General features: G+C 51.1%; 1 protein-coding gene across 2 annotated transcripts in view; it reads left to right on the top strand.

The window, feature by feature from the left end:
- The window catches only part of DBN1 (drebrin 1), a 42,965-nt gene extending 26,752 nt beyond the window's left edge, over nt 1–16,213 (top strand). Inside the window, exons 2-15 of one of the 2 annotated variants that reach the window (XM_060271589.1) lie at nt 37–92; nt 1,053–1,165; nt 2,859–2,933; nt 3,932–4,078; nt 4,827–4,904; nt 5,182–5,333; nt 8,410–8,473; nt 8,761–8,820; nt 9,406–9,517; nt 11,718–11,858; nt 13,279–13,413; nt 13,529–14,274; nt 14,942–15,044; nt 15,216–16,213. In XM_060271589.1, coding sequence (XP_060127572.1) covers nt 37–92; nt 1,053–1,165; nt 2,859–2,933; nt 3,932–4,078; nt 4,827–4,904; nt 5,182–5,333; nt 8,410–8,473; nt 8,761–8,820; nt 9,406–9,517; nt 11,718–11,858; nt 13,279–13,413; nt 13,529–14,274; nt 14,942–15,044; nt 15,216–15,286 — 2,053 coding nt within the window. In that variant the 3' untranslated portion in view covers nt 15,287–16,213. The remainder of the gene's footprint in view (nt 1–36; nt 93–1,052; nt 1,166–2,858; nt 2,934–3,931; nt 4,079–4,826; nt 4,905–5,181; nt 5,334–8,409; nt 8,474–8,760; nt 8,821–9,405; nt 9,518–11,717; nt 11,859–13,278; nt 13,414–13,528; nt 14,275–14,941; nt 15,045–15,215) is intronic. The other variant, XM_035105859.2, reaches the window with a different exon arrangement.
- The last annotated feature ends 413 nt before the right edge of the window (nt 16,214–16,626 follow it).

Genomic DNA, 16,626 nt, shown 5'->3' with positions numbered 1-16,626 from the left:
TCTCCTAACCTGTTTGTGTGATTCTCTGACTTGCAGGGCTTTGTACACTTACGAAGATGACTCCGATAACCTGAAACTGGCTGCTTCGGGAAGTGAGTATTCCTGCCCCTGCCCTCTCCTCCTTGCTGGGCAACCTTATGCTGCTTAGCCGATCCAGTCCTGGCAGTTCTCAGTGCTCCACCAAACTTCCCTCTCCTAAAACAAAAATCCCCCCTTTTCTTTTTAAAATATGTTTTTATTTAAGTTTTACATAACAAATTTAAATTCAAACACATCATTCACCTCTTCAATAAGGATTTTCTGAATCCCTTGACTTCCCTCCGCCCTTCCATGGTTACCATTATCAATCTCCCCCCCCCCTCTTCTGCTTATCTTATTTTCTCTGATTTGTTAAAAAAAGTAGTAATTGTACATTACAAGCATTACTCAAATCGTGCCAAAGTTTTTAGTTGTTTACAGTGTTCTCTTAAATACATTGTAAATTTTTCCCATTCCTTCTTAAAATTCTTCTCTTCCTGGTTTCTGATTTTCCTAGTCAGTTTCGCCATTTCGGCATAGTCCATCATCTTCATCAGCCATTCCTCTCTGATTGGAACTTTGTCTTCTTTCCATCTCTGAGCCAGTAGTATCTTCGCTGCTGTCATTGCATACATGAATAGACGACTAAAAATCCCATTTTTTCCAACAGGGTTAGAGTAGAAGTCGCAAGCGGTGGGGAGATAAATGCCCATGGTCTGAGGCAAGGGCACACCCAGAAAGTTGAGAGATTAGTCCCTTTTATCATGTGTCCCTCTGTCTACTCACTTGAAGGGCCGAAGTTCAGTGCTATATCATCTGCTCTGCATGCAGAGGTCTGTGGTCCAGTCGCTGGCATCTCCAGATACAAAGATTCCCTGCTTGAAACCCCAGAAAGCCTTCTCCAATCTGCGCAGACTGGACCAAGATAGATAAACCAATGCCCTGGCTCTGTGAAAGGCAGTGCCCTATCATGTCCCTAAGGGGAAGAGCAGTGTGGTCTGTGTCCCATAAAATCTGTCTCTTTGCTTCCTCAGCTGGCGGCCTACAAGAACTCTCCAGCCATTTTGAGAACCAGAAAGTGATGTACGGATTCTGCAGTGTCAAAGACCCTCAGGCCACCCTCCCTAAATATGTCCTCATTAACTGGGTAAGTCCAAGAAGAGTCTGGGAGGCAGCTTGCTCTGTGCTGAAGAGGCGCAATATTAAAGTTGACTAGGCCACACAAAAAGACCTTGGTACTGCATAGGAAGGGAAAGTTCCACCAGTTACAGCTTTCCTTCCCACCATGGCGATAAAAGCCAGACAAGGAGAAATTCAGCCTTCTTTATGCACAGGAATCCTCTCAGCGTGTGGAGCTGGCAGTCCTGTACAAACTAGGGTGGAGAGTGAGCCGGGTTGAATTATCTGAAACAGCCAAGTGTTTCTGAAACCTGGGTCTCCAGCTGTTGTTGGACTACAACTCCCATCATCACTAGCTAGCAGGACCAGTGGTCACTGATGATGTGAGTTGTAGTCCAACAACAGCTGGAGACCCAGGTTTGAGAATCACTGAATGGCGAAGACATAGCTGCCAAGTTATCCCTTTTTTTAAGGGAAATTCCCTTATGCTGAATAGGCTTCCTCGTGAGAAAAGGGAAAACTTGGCAGCTATGGGCGAAGGCTGGTGGCAGTTCCCTGGTGTCTCAACCATAGGGCCTAATCGTGCACAGTCTTTTTCTACCTAAAGATAATCTCTGTGTAGGAAAAAGCACCAGGACATCATTTGTGAAGGCTGGCACAAGTGCTATTTGGGCTGTGAATACAGGGGCACATAAAGCTGGCAGGCTCTGAGGAGGCCTGTAATGTGGAGGTTGATCTTTGTAGCTCTAGCAGAACCCTTGCTGACTGCTGGGTTTCCATTGATTTGTCTGCACTGCCCTCTAGTGGAACAAATTTTCCTTAATGAATCTGAAAGGGTCGACCACTCTCACACATTGGGATGGCTCCTTCTCCTTCCTACTTTCTGTCCAGACTTGCTTCCTATCCTACCCGACATATCCCAGCTTGTGACAATCTTTAAATACTGCTTTTGTGGAAAGTTCCTTTCAGTAGGCCTTTTAAAAAATGTCTTTGTAGAAATATGGGTTTAACAGTCTGAAACAGCTTCCTGAATGATCCCCTCCACTACCATTTCCAGCATCCCTGTGTATTGGCCATGGTGGCTAAGGCTGATGGGACTTGTAGTCCAAAAGCATCTGGAGAGAACCAGGTTGGGGAAGGGTGACCTAAAAGAAGAAACACACCACGAAGTGCTGCCCAGGGGTAGAAATGAACAACAAATATCCAGCCATTTGGAAACCGCTGAATATCCCTAGCAAGACCCCCTTCGTTCCCTTGCAAGGGTGAGATCTACTGTGAAGGAGTAGAAGATGTACTCTCTGTGTCATTTGCCAGTCCTTAACAAAAAGACAGCAAAAAAACTCCTGCCAAGCATTGATGCTTGATGCTCCAGGACTTAGAAGAAGCTCTGCAGATTTAGGCATGTGGGGTACTGTTGCTTCCCTACCTTGTTGGCGCAGTGATATGTTTGGTCTACATCTCATCCAAAATTATCGAGGAACATCTTTCTGCAAAGAAAATCCTTGCTGCTCTTGCTTTCCATTCAAAAATCCAGAGGAATGTCGCGTTCTCTTGTGTGCTGGTGCCACCCTTGTCCTCCTCCTGCTGAGCTCTCCAGATGCTCTCCCAAGTAGCCTGTGTCTCTATGTGTGTAGAATAAGATGCTGTCTGCTGCTGTCTCGTGAGAGTGGCGTCTCCCAGCACTAACCTTCCCCGTCCCTGTGCACCTTTATGCCTGGCAGGTGGGAGAGGATGTAGCTGATGCCCGCAAGTGTGCCTGCGCCAGCCATGTGGCCAAAGTTGCGGAATTCTTCCAGGTCAGTGGCAAACTGTTTGGGGAAGGGTGCGCGGGTGGGAGTGCCTAAGCAACAGTCCATTCCCATCTTGTGTCAAAGGGATTTGGACTTTGTGCAAGAGGGAACATGGTTCTCCAGCAATGCAGGGGTGGAAAGACCTGTGGCCCTCCAGATGTGGACAGAGAGTGCAGCCCAATAACATCTGGAAGGGCACGGGTTCTGGTATGGGCAAGGAGTATTGATCACGAGCTGTTGGCAGGAGACCTGTGCCAGCTGCTGGGTCTCCGCTGTTGTCTTCCAGGGCAGCTGCCTTAAATTCTCATCTGACTTCCTGCTCAATGCAAAATGCAGCTTCAAGTGGAGTGGCGAACCTGAGGTCAGGGGGGCCAGATGTGGCCCTCCAGGCCTCTCCGCCCAGCCCTTGAAACTCTTCTTAGTCCTTGCCCCTCATCGGCCTTGTTTGGCTTTTGTCTGGCTGGTATATGTCCTTGAGCCATGACCATGCCTCCTGCTTGCCCAGTTTAGGTAGGCAGGTAGTGGGTGCACAGGTGGGTCTAGGCCCCTGGCTTTTGTGTGGCTGGAGTAGAGCCTGCTCTACAAAGGTAAACGTCACACATCCTTTGCCCTGCTTGCTTTTGCCTCTGGCCCTGCCCGTCACAGGCAAGCAGCCACCCAGAAACCTACCCAAGAGGGACTGCAGGCTCTCTCTGAAAGGGGTTCCCCGCCTTTGAAGCTACAGTATCCCTGACAAATATGCTCATCCAGGCTCCGCTTAAATAGCTCCATTGGAGGAGAGCCCACCTCCTCCCAACACAGTCTTTGTCTATTGTCTTGCAGCTCTCTTACCAATAAATAGGAAGTGTCTTCTGGTGCTGAGCTGAAATATCATTTCCTGTAATTTCCACTCATTGGCCTTAGTCTTGCTCCCTGGAGCCACAGAGGGCAGACAGGTCTATTCCATCTTCTCCAGCTTGGTAGCCAGACCCTCATTTTTCAGTGTGGTTTGAATGTCTCAACAGGGTGTGGATGTCATTGTCAACGCTAGCAGTGTGGAAGACATCGACCCAGGAGCCATTGGGCAGCGGCTCTCCAACGGCCTCGCCCGCATTGCCAGCCCCGTGCTGCACCGTCTCCGCCTGCGTGAGGATGAGAATGCGCAGCCGGTGGTAATGCTCCTTCTTTGCCATGCCCCCTTTCCCCCTGCTGGAGAGAAGCAGCACCAGCCACTTCTGGGCTTGGGTGTGGCTGGTCTGCTGAAAGCAGTTTCTACTTAGGGCACATAGGGCAGCCTTCCCCAGATTTGGACTACAGCTCCCATCAGACCCTGCCAGCATGGCCCAGGGACTAGGGGAAGATGGGAGCTGTAGTCCAACACCATCTGGAGGGCACCAGGTTGGGGAAGGCTGTTGACGCAGGGTAAGAAAGATGGTTACAGTGGAGTGGATGTTTCAGTTAGCAATAATCGCACCTCAGATTAACCTCACTGGCTACGATGGGTGCACTGCAAATCCTCTAGTATATGTTATAATCTTCCTTGAAGAATATTCTGGTCAGTTACCCCCATGCTGTTATAATGAATTGTGAAACACACCAGGGCAGTGAGAACCTGGCAAGTTGTCTTGTTATCTGTGTGTCCTCATTCACACATGTACAGTGGTACCTCGACTTACGAAGGCGATCCGTTTCGCGGCACTCTTTGTAAGTCGAAACCTTCGGATGTCAAAGCGTCCATTTTGCGCATGCGCGAAGCACGATTTTGCGCTTCTGCGCATGCGCATACCACGTGCGCGGTGAAAATACTTCCGGGTTTGCTGACTTTGTAAGTCGAAACCTTTGTAAGTCGAGGCATTCGGGTGTCGAGGTACCACTGTACACATCTCTCTCTCCTGACCTGATTTGATTTCTTTGTTCCAGGGCACCACCTATCAGAAGACTGATGCTGCTGTGGAGATGAAGCGACTCAACCGGGAGCAGTTCTGGGAGCAGGCCAAGGTAGAGAGGCTTTACCAAGGAAGCCCTGTGATTAGCTAGTCTGTGATTAGCTATGACTATCTATCTATCTATCTATCTATCTATCTATCTATCTATCTATCTATCATCTATCATCTCTCTCTCTCTCTCCTCTCTCTCTCTCTCTCTCTCTCTCTCTCTCTCTCTCTCTCACACACACACACACACACACACACGTTTTTCCTTACCTTCATCCCTGTTCCGGCCCTTCTGTGTGAGGTGCAGCACCTACCCTCTCCCTCTTTCCTGTCCCTTGCAGAAAGAGGAGGAGCTGCGCAAGGAGGAGGAGCGGAAGAAGGCCCTGGACGAGCGGCTGCGTTTTGAGCAAGAGCGCATGGAGCAGGAGAGGCAGGAGCAGGAGGAGCGAGAGAAGCGCTACCGGGAGCGCGAGGAGCAGATTGAGGAACACAGGCAAGGGGCGGCCGGGAGGGTCTGGCCGTGGTGTTGTCCGTGTGCAAAGGGAGCCAAGGAGGCAATGCGGGTGGTTGGGCAAATATCGGTTCATCCCACGGGAGGGAGAGGGCTCTTGTGCTCTAATCCTGCTTGCAGGGTTCCCATCAGCATCTGGTTGGTCCCTGTGAAAACAAGATGCAGGACTAGATGGGCCTTTGGCCTGATCCAGCAGGGAGTGTTGGGTTTGGTTGTCCACTACATTCCAGCAGTGTCACATGCTGGGTTTGGGATGTTATGAGGTCTTCCATCCATCTTCCCACTCATGATAGTGTAGCAGGGTGGTTGTCTGTGTTATTCCCCCTTCTCCTAAGGTGAGGCATCCTTTCTTGGATTGGTCATACAAGGGCGCCTCTTCCGCGTTGCTTCCTTGTTGGAAGCAAAAGTGGCCCTGTTTGATTGGCTGCCCTGTTGCTCCTCCCTCTGTTTGGATAGGCCTAAGTGCCTCTCGGTCCTTCCTGAATGTTATGCCACCAGTACTGATGGTGCTGAGAGTCTGCTTGAACTCGCCATAATTATTTAGTGCGGTTGGAGGTATATATCAGCCTCATCTCTTGCTGTTTTGAATTTAATTGCTCGTGTAGCCATACACATGTTTACTGAATGTATTGCGCTGGTAATAGCTGTTTCCTCCAAAACATTCCTAGGAGGTAGGTTCAGCTGGGAGGTAGCGGCTGACCTAAAGTCATTCAGAGCGCTTCATGGGTGAGTGGGGATTGGAACCTCCCCAATCCACATTCTACTTCCTCTCCACCATACCAGTGGTTTTCAAGCTGTGTTTCATGGGATCTTGGGGTTCTTTGAAGACCATGAATGGCAGGCAATTCTCCCTGAAAAATGGCTTGCCCACAGCTGCTGATTGTTCTCTGCCATGTTATGTTGGAGCACAGTCTTGCACTTCACACAGAGTAGATGAGACCCCAAAGTCCTGGCAGAAGCCTGAGTGTGTTCTTCGGGAGGATTTCATGGCAGATTGTGGGGGTGGGGTGTCTAAGCAGTTGAGTTTGGAAAGAGCTCTCCCCTGGAGTCGAGTGCGGGGGAAAGCCACTGGACAGCAGCACCCTGGCACAGTGCCCTTTCCCAGTTGTCCCTTCTTGTTGTAGGTTCATCCAAAGCTTTCAATTTACAACAACAACAAATTATTATTTATACCCTATGCATCTGTCTGGGTTTCCCCAGCCACTCTAGGTGGCTTCCAACAAAATATTAAAATACAATAGTCTGTTAAACATTAAAAGCTTCCCTAAACAGGGCTGCCTTCAGATGTCTTCGAAAAGTCTGGTAGTTGTTTTTCTCTTTGACATCTGGTGGGAGGGTGTTCCACAGGGTGGGTGCCACTACCGAGAAGGCCCTCTGCAACTTGGCTTCTCGCAGCGAGGGAACCGCCAGAAGGCCCTCGGCGCTGGACCTCAGTGTCCGGGCAGAAGAATGTTTACTACTTCTGATGACAGAAGGATTGGCTGCTTTGGTCAAAGCCATACCACTTGCCCTGTGTCCTCCAGAATAGATTGAAGAAACATCAGAAATTATAGGTCTTTGCCACCTCCTGCATATTCATTTGGGGGCAGAAGGAACCATGCAACAGTAGCCAATGTGGCTTTAATGGTTTCATATTCCACGTGTGCAATAAACAGTCCCCGTTCTGTGATTTCCTAGGTTTATCAGGACTCCTGCAGCTCTTTGGAGAGCTGTGTGTCTCGGATGGCAGTGCTGTTTCATAACTGCTGAATGATGACGGTCTCTGAAGTGAAGCACTTAAATCATTTTGCATTTGCATAAGTGGCAGTGATGAAATTTTAATAGAGATATAGACTGGACCCAGCCTGGGTAGGACATATTTGTGCATATTTTCTCATGTTGTGGTTTATATCCGAAGAGCTATGGTAGGCTGGATTAAGAGTACAAACACGCCGTCACTCTCATACACAACAGTGGTTCCTAGGTAGGTGAACAGGCAGAAGACAGAATGCCAAATGGTAGGATAAGAAATTGGAACACCTTGGTGAGCGGACAAGATATGGAATGCAATAGGCGAACATGTAAAGTGTAACACCTAAGAAAGGAAGCTCAGAAGATAACCATTTAAAGGTGGGAGGCAGAAACTGGATGTGATTTGCAACTGGACACACTTGCAAAACATGGAGTTACAGAGGAGGCAGGGCAGCTCCCAGAACACAAGGCATAATAGCCGCCCCAAACATCCTTTTTATCACACAATCATGATGATCTGACCTCAAGATGGTATCAGGGCAGCTACATGTGATCCCGCTTTCAATGTTGTTTGGGCCTGAGAAAGTTCAGAGGTGGACATGCTGCTTCATTTCCAGCTGGTGCATGCCCCATCGCTTCCTGCTGAAATCCTGCAACTTCCGGGATGGGTGGGTTGTCCTGCTTTGGTTGTGCTATAGCAAAAGGGTGCCCCTCCTGATGGCAATAATGCAGTAGCACTGCCAAACAACTAATAAAGCGGAATGATGTGTGGACGGTCCAGTGTAAATCCACGGCTAATGCGTTATTATTGCATCAAAGACACGTTGCAGAAAATACCCGAAGGAAACAAAAAAAAGGCCATGCTATCTAGAGGCGCCCAAGAGATTTTCCTGGTTGCTGGCAAAATAGGCACAGAGCAAGCTTTAGAGTGGGCTCTAGAGACCAGTGAAAATGATTTAAGAGGCTTTGAAATAAGAGCTAATGGGGAAATGGTGCATAAAAAGGATTAAGTGAGGGTGCAACAGAAAATTTCAAATGTACACAAGTTTGGAATAAAGCTGGAGGTCAGATGGTTCTCCATGGTTCCTGAATGGATAAGGCTATCTTTTGACTGTTTGGCTGCTTCCTGCTGCTTTGTGAGGAAGGGTGGGGTATTATTATTATTATTATTATTATTATTATTATTATTATTATTATTAATGTTAAATTTTGGAAAGCCAAGTCCGCCTGCAGTCTGTCCTGCCCAGGCCCCTGCATTCCAGTCCTGGGATCTCTCAAGCCTTCTTTTCCTCCTTCTTCTCCTTCTCCTCCTTTCCCTTCCCACCAGGCGGAAGCAGCAGACCCTGGAGGCGGAGGAAGCCAAGCAGCGGTTGAAGGAGCAGTCCATCTTTGTAAGTGATGCTTCAAGAGCTTGGGGGAGGATTGCCCAGTTGTGCCACTGGCTCCCCCAAGGAGGTTGGCAGAGGTAGGGATTCAGCACCAAGGCTGGCTGGTGACATTGGGGACCCACTCTGCAGCCAGGGTGAGGACGCCTTGCTGCCCAAGAGCTCTTCCTCTCTCCAGCTTTATGCTAGGTCAGGAGAATAACAGTAAAGCAAGCAAACAGACAGACAGACAAATGTAGGGTCTTCTGGTGTGGTTGAGGTGCCCTGGGGCTGACGCTGACCTCTCTCCCTAGGGGGAGCAGGAGGACGACGAAGACAGGCAGCAGCCCAAAAAGTCTGAGTCAGAGGTGGAGGTGAGTGCGGCCCCGGGGCACAGCATGCGTTGTGTAGGCAGCAGGACCTCCAGGCACCCTACAGGGCTGTTGCTGCATGAGGGTTGTCGTGTTTGTGTGTGGAGAGTTTTGGCGGGGAGGGGGAGGCCTTCAATTCTGGCGACTGTTGTCCTGTGGAGAAGCTGGAGTGTGCTGTTGATGAGCGGAAGTCTGTGCTTAAGCAAGGCTGGGCATCAGTTCTCTCTCTGGGGAGCAAGGCGGGATCCCGGCTGTCCTCGTCTCTCCTCCTTTGCTTACATACATGTTCCATTTTGTCAGAAGAGGAAGACAGATTGTGGTGCTGTCATTTTTCTTTTTTTCCCGTCACTGTGTGCCATTGCTGTTGCTGTTGGGGTGGGGGGGGTGGGGAGGGGGCATCGGGTCAGGAACACTGTTTGTGTGTGGCACGTATCATGTTTTGTCACTGTTGCCCTGGCAACTGCATGGGGAGGGGCGGCGCTGGGTGTGAGGGGGTCCGGGCTGGGTTTATGACGGGGTCTGTGTAGGCCTGTGGACTAGGCTGCCCTTGACCATCCTCTCTCGCCTCTTACCCTCGCATCCTGACAGGAGGCGGCTGCCATCATTGCTCAGAGGGCCGAGAACCCCCGCGAGTTCTTCAGGCAGCAAGAGCGAGTGGCTTCGGCCAGTTCAGAGACACCCCCGCCCATCAACAGAACAGGTAGAGAGCCCTCACCAACGCTGCTTCAGGCAGGGAGTACAGAAAATGGGGGAATGAGGGTTGGTGGGGAAGCGGGTAGGGAAATTTCAGCAACCTGGTTTTGGTTTTGAATGGAAGGCGGGGCAGTACACATCTCAGGGCAAGGCAGTGGGAGCATCTAGACACTTGGGAATTTCTGCTACGGATGATACGAGCATTGTTTTAAGTTCCTTGTTTAAGGAAGCAAAAGCAAAGTGCAAAAACCTCAAAAACATGACCAGAGGTCAGTTGAACACAGAATGAGGTGCAGAGAAGAGAGATTCCCTGCTGCTGAGTCTCACCATCAGAAAAACAGCCAGCATCCTATGAAAGCCTGAAAAGTAGCAAATGCCTAACTATAACAAAAGACGTATGTCCTTTCATATTACATATAACCAAGTTTTGCGTCCAATAATTTGATTGGGTGTTGTTGTTGGATGGATGGATATATATTCTCTAGTTCATATCTATTTCGTTGTCCAAAACGGCAACAGTTTTGCCAGTTTTGGAGAACAGTAGAAATGAGATCTTCAGGTTTATACTAAGTCATTATCTAGCACATGGGGCTTAGAGTGAGACATCTGTGGCCTTTCTCTTGCACAAGGCTCACAATATCGCTCCTGGATCAGGGGTTGCTGCTGATGCCAACTGTGGATCAAACCTAGCATAGCTTGATTTTCAAGACAGGGTCTGGGGGATCATCTGTCTTTGAGGATGTGATAGTGAACCTCTCACCCTTTGAGAATTTATCGTGGAAGCAAAAGATCATTTCACATGTAGTCATTGATGTAGAAAACGTTCCATTCTGGGCTAAGTCTGTATTGGCAGCCCGTCATCACCACACCCTGCTTTCACGGTGCCTGGATCCGGCAGACAATTGGCTTCCCTTCTGGGAAGTTTCCAAGTGGTGTCCATGATGCAGCAAAGTGGTCCTCCATCACCACAGTTGCATCATCCCAGTATACAAGTGGGTCTGGTGTTAGCTAGGCAGCAGGAGCTCTCAGTGTTATTTATAGAATTGGCCAGCCTTGCTCAGGCCTAGCAGCCTGTTTCTGCCCTTGACAGTGCTGTCTGAAGAATGGTACTGCTGGGGTGGGCAGGTGAGCAGAGGGACGCTAGGAATAAGCCAGTGTAAACAATCCTGCCACAGTTTCCATTGCATCAAGCGAGTCTGTGTCTCTGTAGCCAGGAGGGAGAACCTGTGGCCCTCCGGGAGGTGTTGGGCTCCTTCAGCCTCAGCCAGCGTGGCTGATGATCAGAAGGGATGGGATATGTAGCCTGATATTGTCTGGGAGGCCACAGGTTTCCCTATGGAAGGAACCGGACAAAAATAAAGCAGGGGCAGCAGCAGCGGGTGAGATTTTCTCTTGTACTCTCTCTCACCCCAATTCCTGGCTGCTGCTTAGGACACACTTCCTTGGCTCTTTGTGAGTTTTGTACTGCCCGCGAGACCTGAGTAGGTCGCAGAACCTCCAGGCATTGTTTTGGCAAGAAGCGCAGAGACTCGATGCTTTGTTTGCAGCAGCCTCCACGGGTGGTTCATGCTGGAGAACTCCTTTGCACCTCTGCTGTGGCTTCTTCTGGCTCCTTGGGCTGCCCACTGCAGAGGATGGAGGAGTCGTGACTATCCCTGCCTCAGGGCTAAGGCATGAACTCTGCTCTCTGGAGCCCTCTGCATTACGCCTTTGGGTTCACACTTCTGTTTGATAGTTTGTGTCAGCTCTCTACTGGGGACCAGGTTGCCTGTTGACGTAGGGACCTTGGCATGAACTCGTCTTCCCCAGCACCACTTGCGTATCCTGCCTCCAAGCTTCCTCTTTCTCTCCCGCTTCACTTTCTTGCACCGCCCAGCCTTCCTGATGCCATCCTGTCCCCTCCACCCTGCTCTAGCCTGGCCCTCGTGACCCACCCCCACCCCCAGCCGCTGCCTTTGCTTTTCCCCAGCCTCCCACCCTGCACTGCTGCCCCCAGGAGCCTCCTCCCACCCTCCTCCTTGCCTCTGCAGAGACCCACCTCCCTCACAGTCTTCCCCTGCCTCCACAGCCCCTCACGTGGGCCTTGCTTGCCCAGTGGCATGAGCAGGGGGGCGGGCGGGAGATGGAGCGGGCAGCTGGAGGGGAGACTGATCATTCTCTTCTGCTTTCTCTGTCTCCGTCCGTCTGTCTTGTCTTTCTCTCAGCAGGTCGTCTGCACTGTCCTTTCATAAAGACACCTGACAGTGGGCCGCCTTCCTTCTCCTCCTCCTCCTCCTCCTCCCCTCCACGGACTCCCTTCCCCTATATCTCTTGCCACCGCACACCAAACCTCTCCTCCTTCTTCCCATGTAGGTAGCCAGGCCCCGACCGGGCTTTGGGGAGTCGGTTGGGGAGGCAACTGCTTTGGGGGCCTTGCCAACCCCACCCCCCGCACCTTCTACCTTTGGCCACGTCCAATCTCACTCCGCAGGCATCTCTGAAAGGAAGGACTAAGAGTCCATGAGTGTCCGAGAAACACTGGCCCCACAGACTGGACCAGGGAAGACTCAGGGTGCGGCCTGCTCTCTCTCGTGCTCACTGCATGGCAGGAGTGTAGCCCCAGAAGAGTGGAGAGGGACCACCCTCAGGAGGGCTGGCTTTGTATATAAGATGAAAACTTCCCCTTTGGCGCCCCACATCTATGCCCTCACCCATTCACCTTTTAAAAAAAACAGCTTCGGTTAGGTAGGTCGCAACAGGGACTTCTCAACATCAGTAGCTACACCGTAAATCCAAGCATGGATTTGCAGGCCAGTGTATTGATGCCCTATAGGCAGGGTGGAGGCAGTGAACAGAAAGCCTCAAATGAAAACTAGTTAGGCCAATTGTGACTGTAGAACAGAGCATCCGTTTCCCCAGATTAGAAAAGGGGGAGCCTAAATCTATGCAAACAGAAGATGAACCACACACACATATACACACACAGAGAGACAAACAGTATGCACACAGGCACACATAAACACACACACCATCCTGCAGGGGGGCATGTTTCTGCTGGACCAGTTGCACTGCAGCAGAACAGGGGATATCTCTGAACCAGGGTGTAGGATGGATATACTAGGCGATCTGGGTTGGGGATGGGAATACTAAGTCTGGGACACAGATGACCTTCTAAAGTTGTCCCTGCACCTGATGTTTGCAGTGGGGAGTGGTGTTGTTTTTTCCTGTAGACTCTGCTTCCAAAGATAGTAAAAAGGGGAGGACACGTCCTATTCTATAAAGGAGGGGGTGGCGAAACTGGCCTCCCAGTGTTGCTGGATTACAACTCCCATCATTCCTGACCGTTGGCCATGATGGCTGTGGACAATGGGAGCTGGAAGAGCCACGGTTTCCTCATTCCTAATTTTAAGTGCCATTTAACATAGAGAACTTCAGAGCCCCCATGGTTGTACATGACACAAGAGTTCTGCCTCCACCCACCGCAAAAGAGGGCTTTTTTTTCCTTCTTCACTCCTTCAGTTTCCAGCACATTTGTCAGCAAAAGCATCTAACTTGCTATAGGATTGGGGTCGCTTAAGGGCAGCCAGTTAATTTTGTCGACTGGGTAAGTTGGGGAAATGACACATTTCAGGAGGAGTCGGATCTTGATGCCTTGTTGCCGTTGCTGTTGTTCAAACGAAGCTGCCCTGCGTGCTTGGGAGCGCAGCTGGTGGGCCCTGTGGCTAGGGGGGTGTCATGGCCTTTGACTTGTGGGCTCCCCACCTGAGTGCCCGTGTGGCTCCTTCACAGGCAGCCAGTCGGAAACACACAGAAAGGTCTCTGCCTCCGCCAGTAGCCCCTGCGACTCCAGCACAGCCTCGACGCCTATTGGGGAGCAGATTGAGCGGGCCCTGGATGAGGTAACGCAGCAGGGTCCATTGAAAGGTACGAGCAGCCCCCTCGCCCCTATGGCTTGCCCCTCTCCCGGGTCCTCAGGCTGTGGACTCCCTCCCTCCAGGTCTGCTGAGGAACCTCCTCTCTCGCTTCCTCCCTGCTGCAGACTCCTCCAGCCCCAGCAGCGACGAGACAGCGGTGGCATCCGCAATGAGCTGGGCCCCTGCCAGCGTGGAGCCTCCGGTGGAGAAGGCCGAGGAGCCCCCTGTGGGGGCAACAGCCTGGCAGGCAGCGGACTGGGCAGAGCCGCAGCAAGGCGGGGCTGGCCCCACGGAAGACCTGGTGTTTCCAGAGCCCAAAGACGAGCCTCTGTTCCCAGATGCCCCGCCTCCCAAAGAAGAGCCTCTGTTCCCAGCAGCCCCTCTGCCCATGCAGAGCGAAGGTGCCCTGGATCTGGGCGAGGCCTTTGGCTTCTCCCAGCCCCCCGCCCCGCCATCAGAGAACATCCTTGACCTGTGGCAGAACGACAGCGCCGCTGCCGAGCCCACCCCTCCTGACGCCTGGGAGCTCCAGGGTGGCGGGCCCCCCACCCCAGCCCCGTGGGACCTTCATGATGGGCCTCCCGCCGCCGCGCCCATGCTGGTCGAGGTGGATGCCCCTCCAGGGGCAGTGGAGCCCCCGCCCTCCGCCAGCCTCATGGAAGATAACCTGTTGAACTTCAACGACCTGCCCGAGCCCCCGGCCACCTTCTGCGACGCTGAGCAGGACGAAGAGCCGGCCAGCATCATTGCCATCGAGGGGCTGCACCAGATGACCCTCAGCTACCAGCACGCCCTGCAGGAAGCTTCCGGGGTGCACCAAGAGCCCCAGCTGCTCACCAATGGAGAGACAGCCCAAAAGGAAAGCACGCAGGTGAGGAGGGGGGCCCTCAGGCTGGCAGCAGGGCCTGGGGAGCGCTTCTGAAAGTTCCTGGCCCTGCCTTGCAGATCAGAACTGGGCCCAGAGGATCGTGAGGTACCACAGCTTGCCGCTGTGTGCTCAGTCAAAGTGTGTCTCCTTTGGGCCCTGCCACTAGAGAATAATAATAATAATAATAATAATAATAATAATAATAATAATAATAATAATAATTTTGTTACTTATATGCTGCCCAACAGACTGGGTTGCCCCAGCCACCCTGGGTGGCTTCCAACAAATTAAAACACCAAGCACAGTAAAACATCAAACATTAAAAACTTCCCTATTCAGGACACATCATCTTTCATGTCTTATTTATACACACAGAGACAAAATATTTGTTTATTAATGTTGAAGAAGAATGATGGTGAACAACTTAATATATGCACCTTGCTGCAGTCTTTAGACCATGCCTGTTCCACAGGCATGGAACTTTTTGACCACTTTTTGACCCTTTCACACGTGCTAGCTCATGGGTAGCTTGAGCAGTTTACTCCTCAGGCCTTTGTTGTCTGAGAGTACAAAACCAGAAAGTGATTGTTGCTCTGGGTTAACTGGGAAGGAAAGAATAGGGACACCTTCCAAAGCACAGCACATGCCACGTTTTGCTTTTCTCTTCCAGACCAGCGAGGGTTATTTCAGCCAATCACAAGATGAAGACTTTAACCAATCAGAAGAACCATCTGCTAAAGCTCCTCCTCCAGTGTTCTACAATAAGCCCCCAGGTGAGGATCAGGGATGGATGGGCAGGTGGGAGAGAGGATGGGAAGATCCACCTTTGTGCTTCCTCTTATGGGGACCCCTAGAAGAGCGGGCTTTGGGGACCAACCCTTTTCAAAGGGGGGAAAGAGCCAGCCACCCTCCCTCACGGGTCATGCATTTGATTCCCCCCTCAGAGATTGATATCACTTGTTGGGATGCGGACCCAGTGCCAGAAGACGAGGAGAACTTTGGGGGCAGCGTTTAAGGCCAGCTCCCCTGCCCGACTCCTGTATCCTGCACCCAGCGAGCCCAGCGAGTGCAAGCCTGGAGCAACCGCAGTGAAGGCCTGGTGCCTGCTTGCTCCGTATTGTAGGCCTGCGGTCCAGGGCCTAAGATTGTGCCCCAGCCAGACAGGATATTCTCCATGGTACTCCGGGGTTACTTTTTCCAGCTCTCTTTCTCTTTCTCTCTCTCTCTTCTCTCCCTGTTTTTCTAATGTTGTCAAATAGGAAATGTGTAAATCTGCCTGGTCCCCCTCTTTGTTGGTAGCTTCCCTGCAATTCCTTCCCCCTCCCAATTGCCTCTGCCCATTGGGTATTTTCTGACACACACACCCAATTCCATGTATACCATCTGGGTTGATCTCCTGCGAGTGCTGCTCTTGGGGGTGGGTGGGGAGGGTCGCTTCCTCCTCTCAGACTCTGCCCAGAGTTTTGAGTATTTTGCACGAATTTAAAATAAAATATGGCAATAAAATGGCCCTTGTGTGGGCAAGGCTCTGGCTCCCATCCCCCCACTTCTCTGTTTGGTCCCCCCAACACACACCTGAGGCACCCAGGGAAGCAAAGGAGAGCCCCGTCCATCTCTGGGCTCTAGCAGCAAGGAAGTTCCCCCCACCCTCCAGAGTTCTGCGCCCAAATGCCCCTCTTGTTTCAGAAATAAGCCCATTTCAGACCCTTCTCCTTAGGCCTTTATTTGCCCTGAGAGCCTGGGACAAGGGGAGACTCTGGGTGGGCTCTTCCCGCCCCCTCCAAAAAAAAACCCCTTTCCTCTTTCCCCACCCTCTTTCCTCTTTCATTCCATGCTTGGTTTCCTTTCTCTCACGTACAGTAATTGTTTTTTTGAAAGCACAAATTCTGTAACAGCAATGTGCTTATGTATGTTAATAAATAAATTGATTCCAAGCAGGGCAGCTGGCTTTGTAGTACAGGGTGCCTTCTTTTGCTTTCAAAGGTGGGGGAGGGAGATTAATGAGGCAACGCAAGACCACCGGCGGGGGGGGGGGCATATTCCACGGACACAAAACGGCTGGTCTCTTATTCAGAGTTTTTTCAGTAGCTGCTTTTAAGGGCCAAAAATGTACTTTGATTTGGTAGGGGTATGAAAGCTGAGAGGAATTATTATTTTAAGCAATTGGAACACTTTGAACATGGCATTGTGTGGTCTGTGGTGGGCCCTGCCTGCATGAAGTCATAGCCTGAGCAGGAGAACTCACCACTAGATGTCGCTGCCAACAAAGGAATGTGTTTCTGGAACATGCCTAGGCCTCCATCCTCCTAATTCTGTGGGATTATTTAGGAATGGGATTGCTTCACTTCCTGCCAC

Source organism: Zootoca vivipara, chromosome 2, assembly GCF_963506605.1.
Source record: "Zootoca vivipara chromosome 2, rZooViv1.1, whole genome shotgun sequence".
In the NCBI taxonomy this organism is placed as follows: Eukaryota; Metazoa; Chordata; class Lepidosauria; order Squamata; family Lacertidae; genus Zootoca; species Zootoca vivipara.
This window is presented reverse-complemented; position numbering and strand designations above follow the sequence as displayed.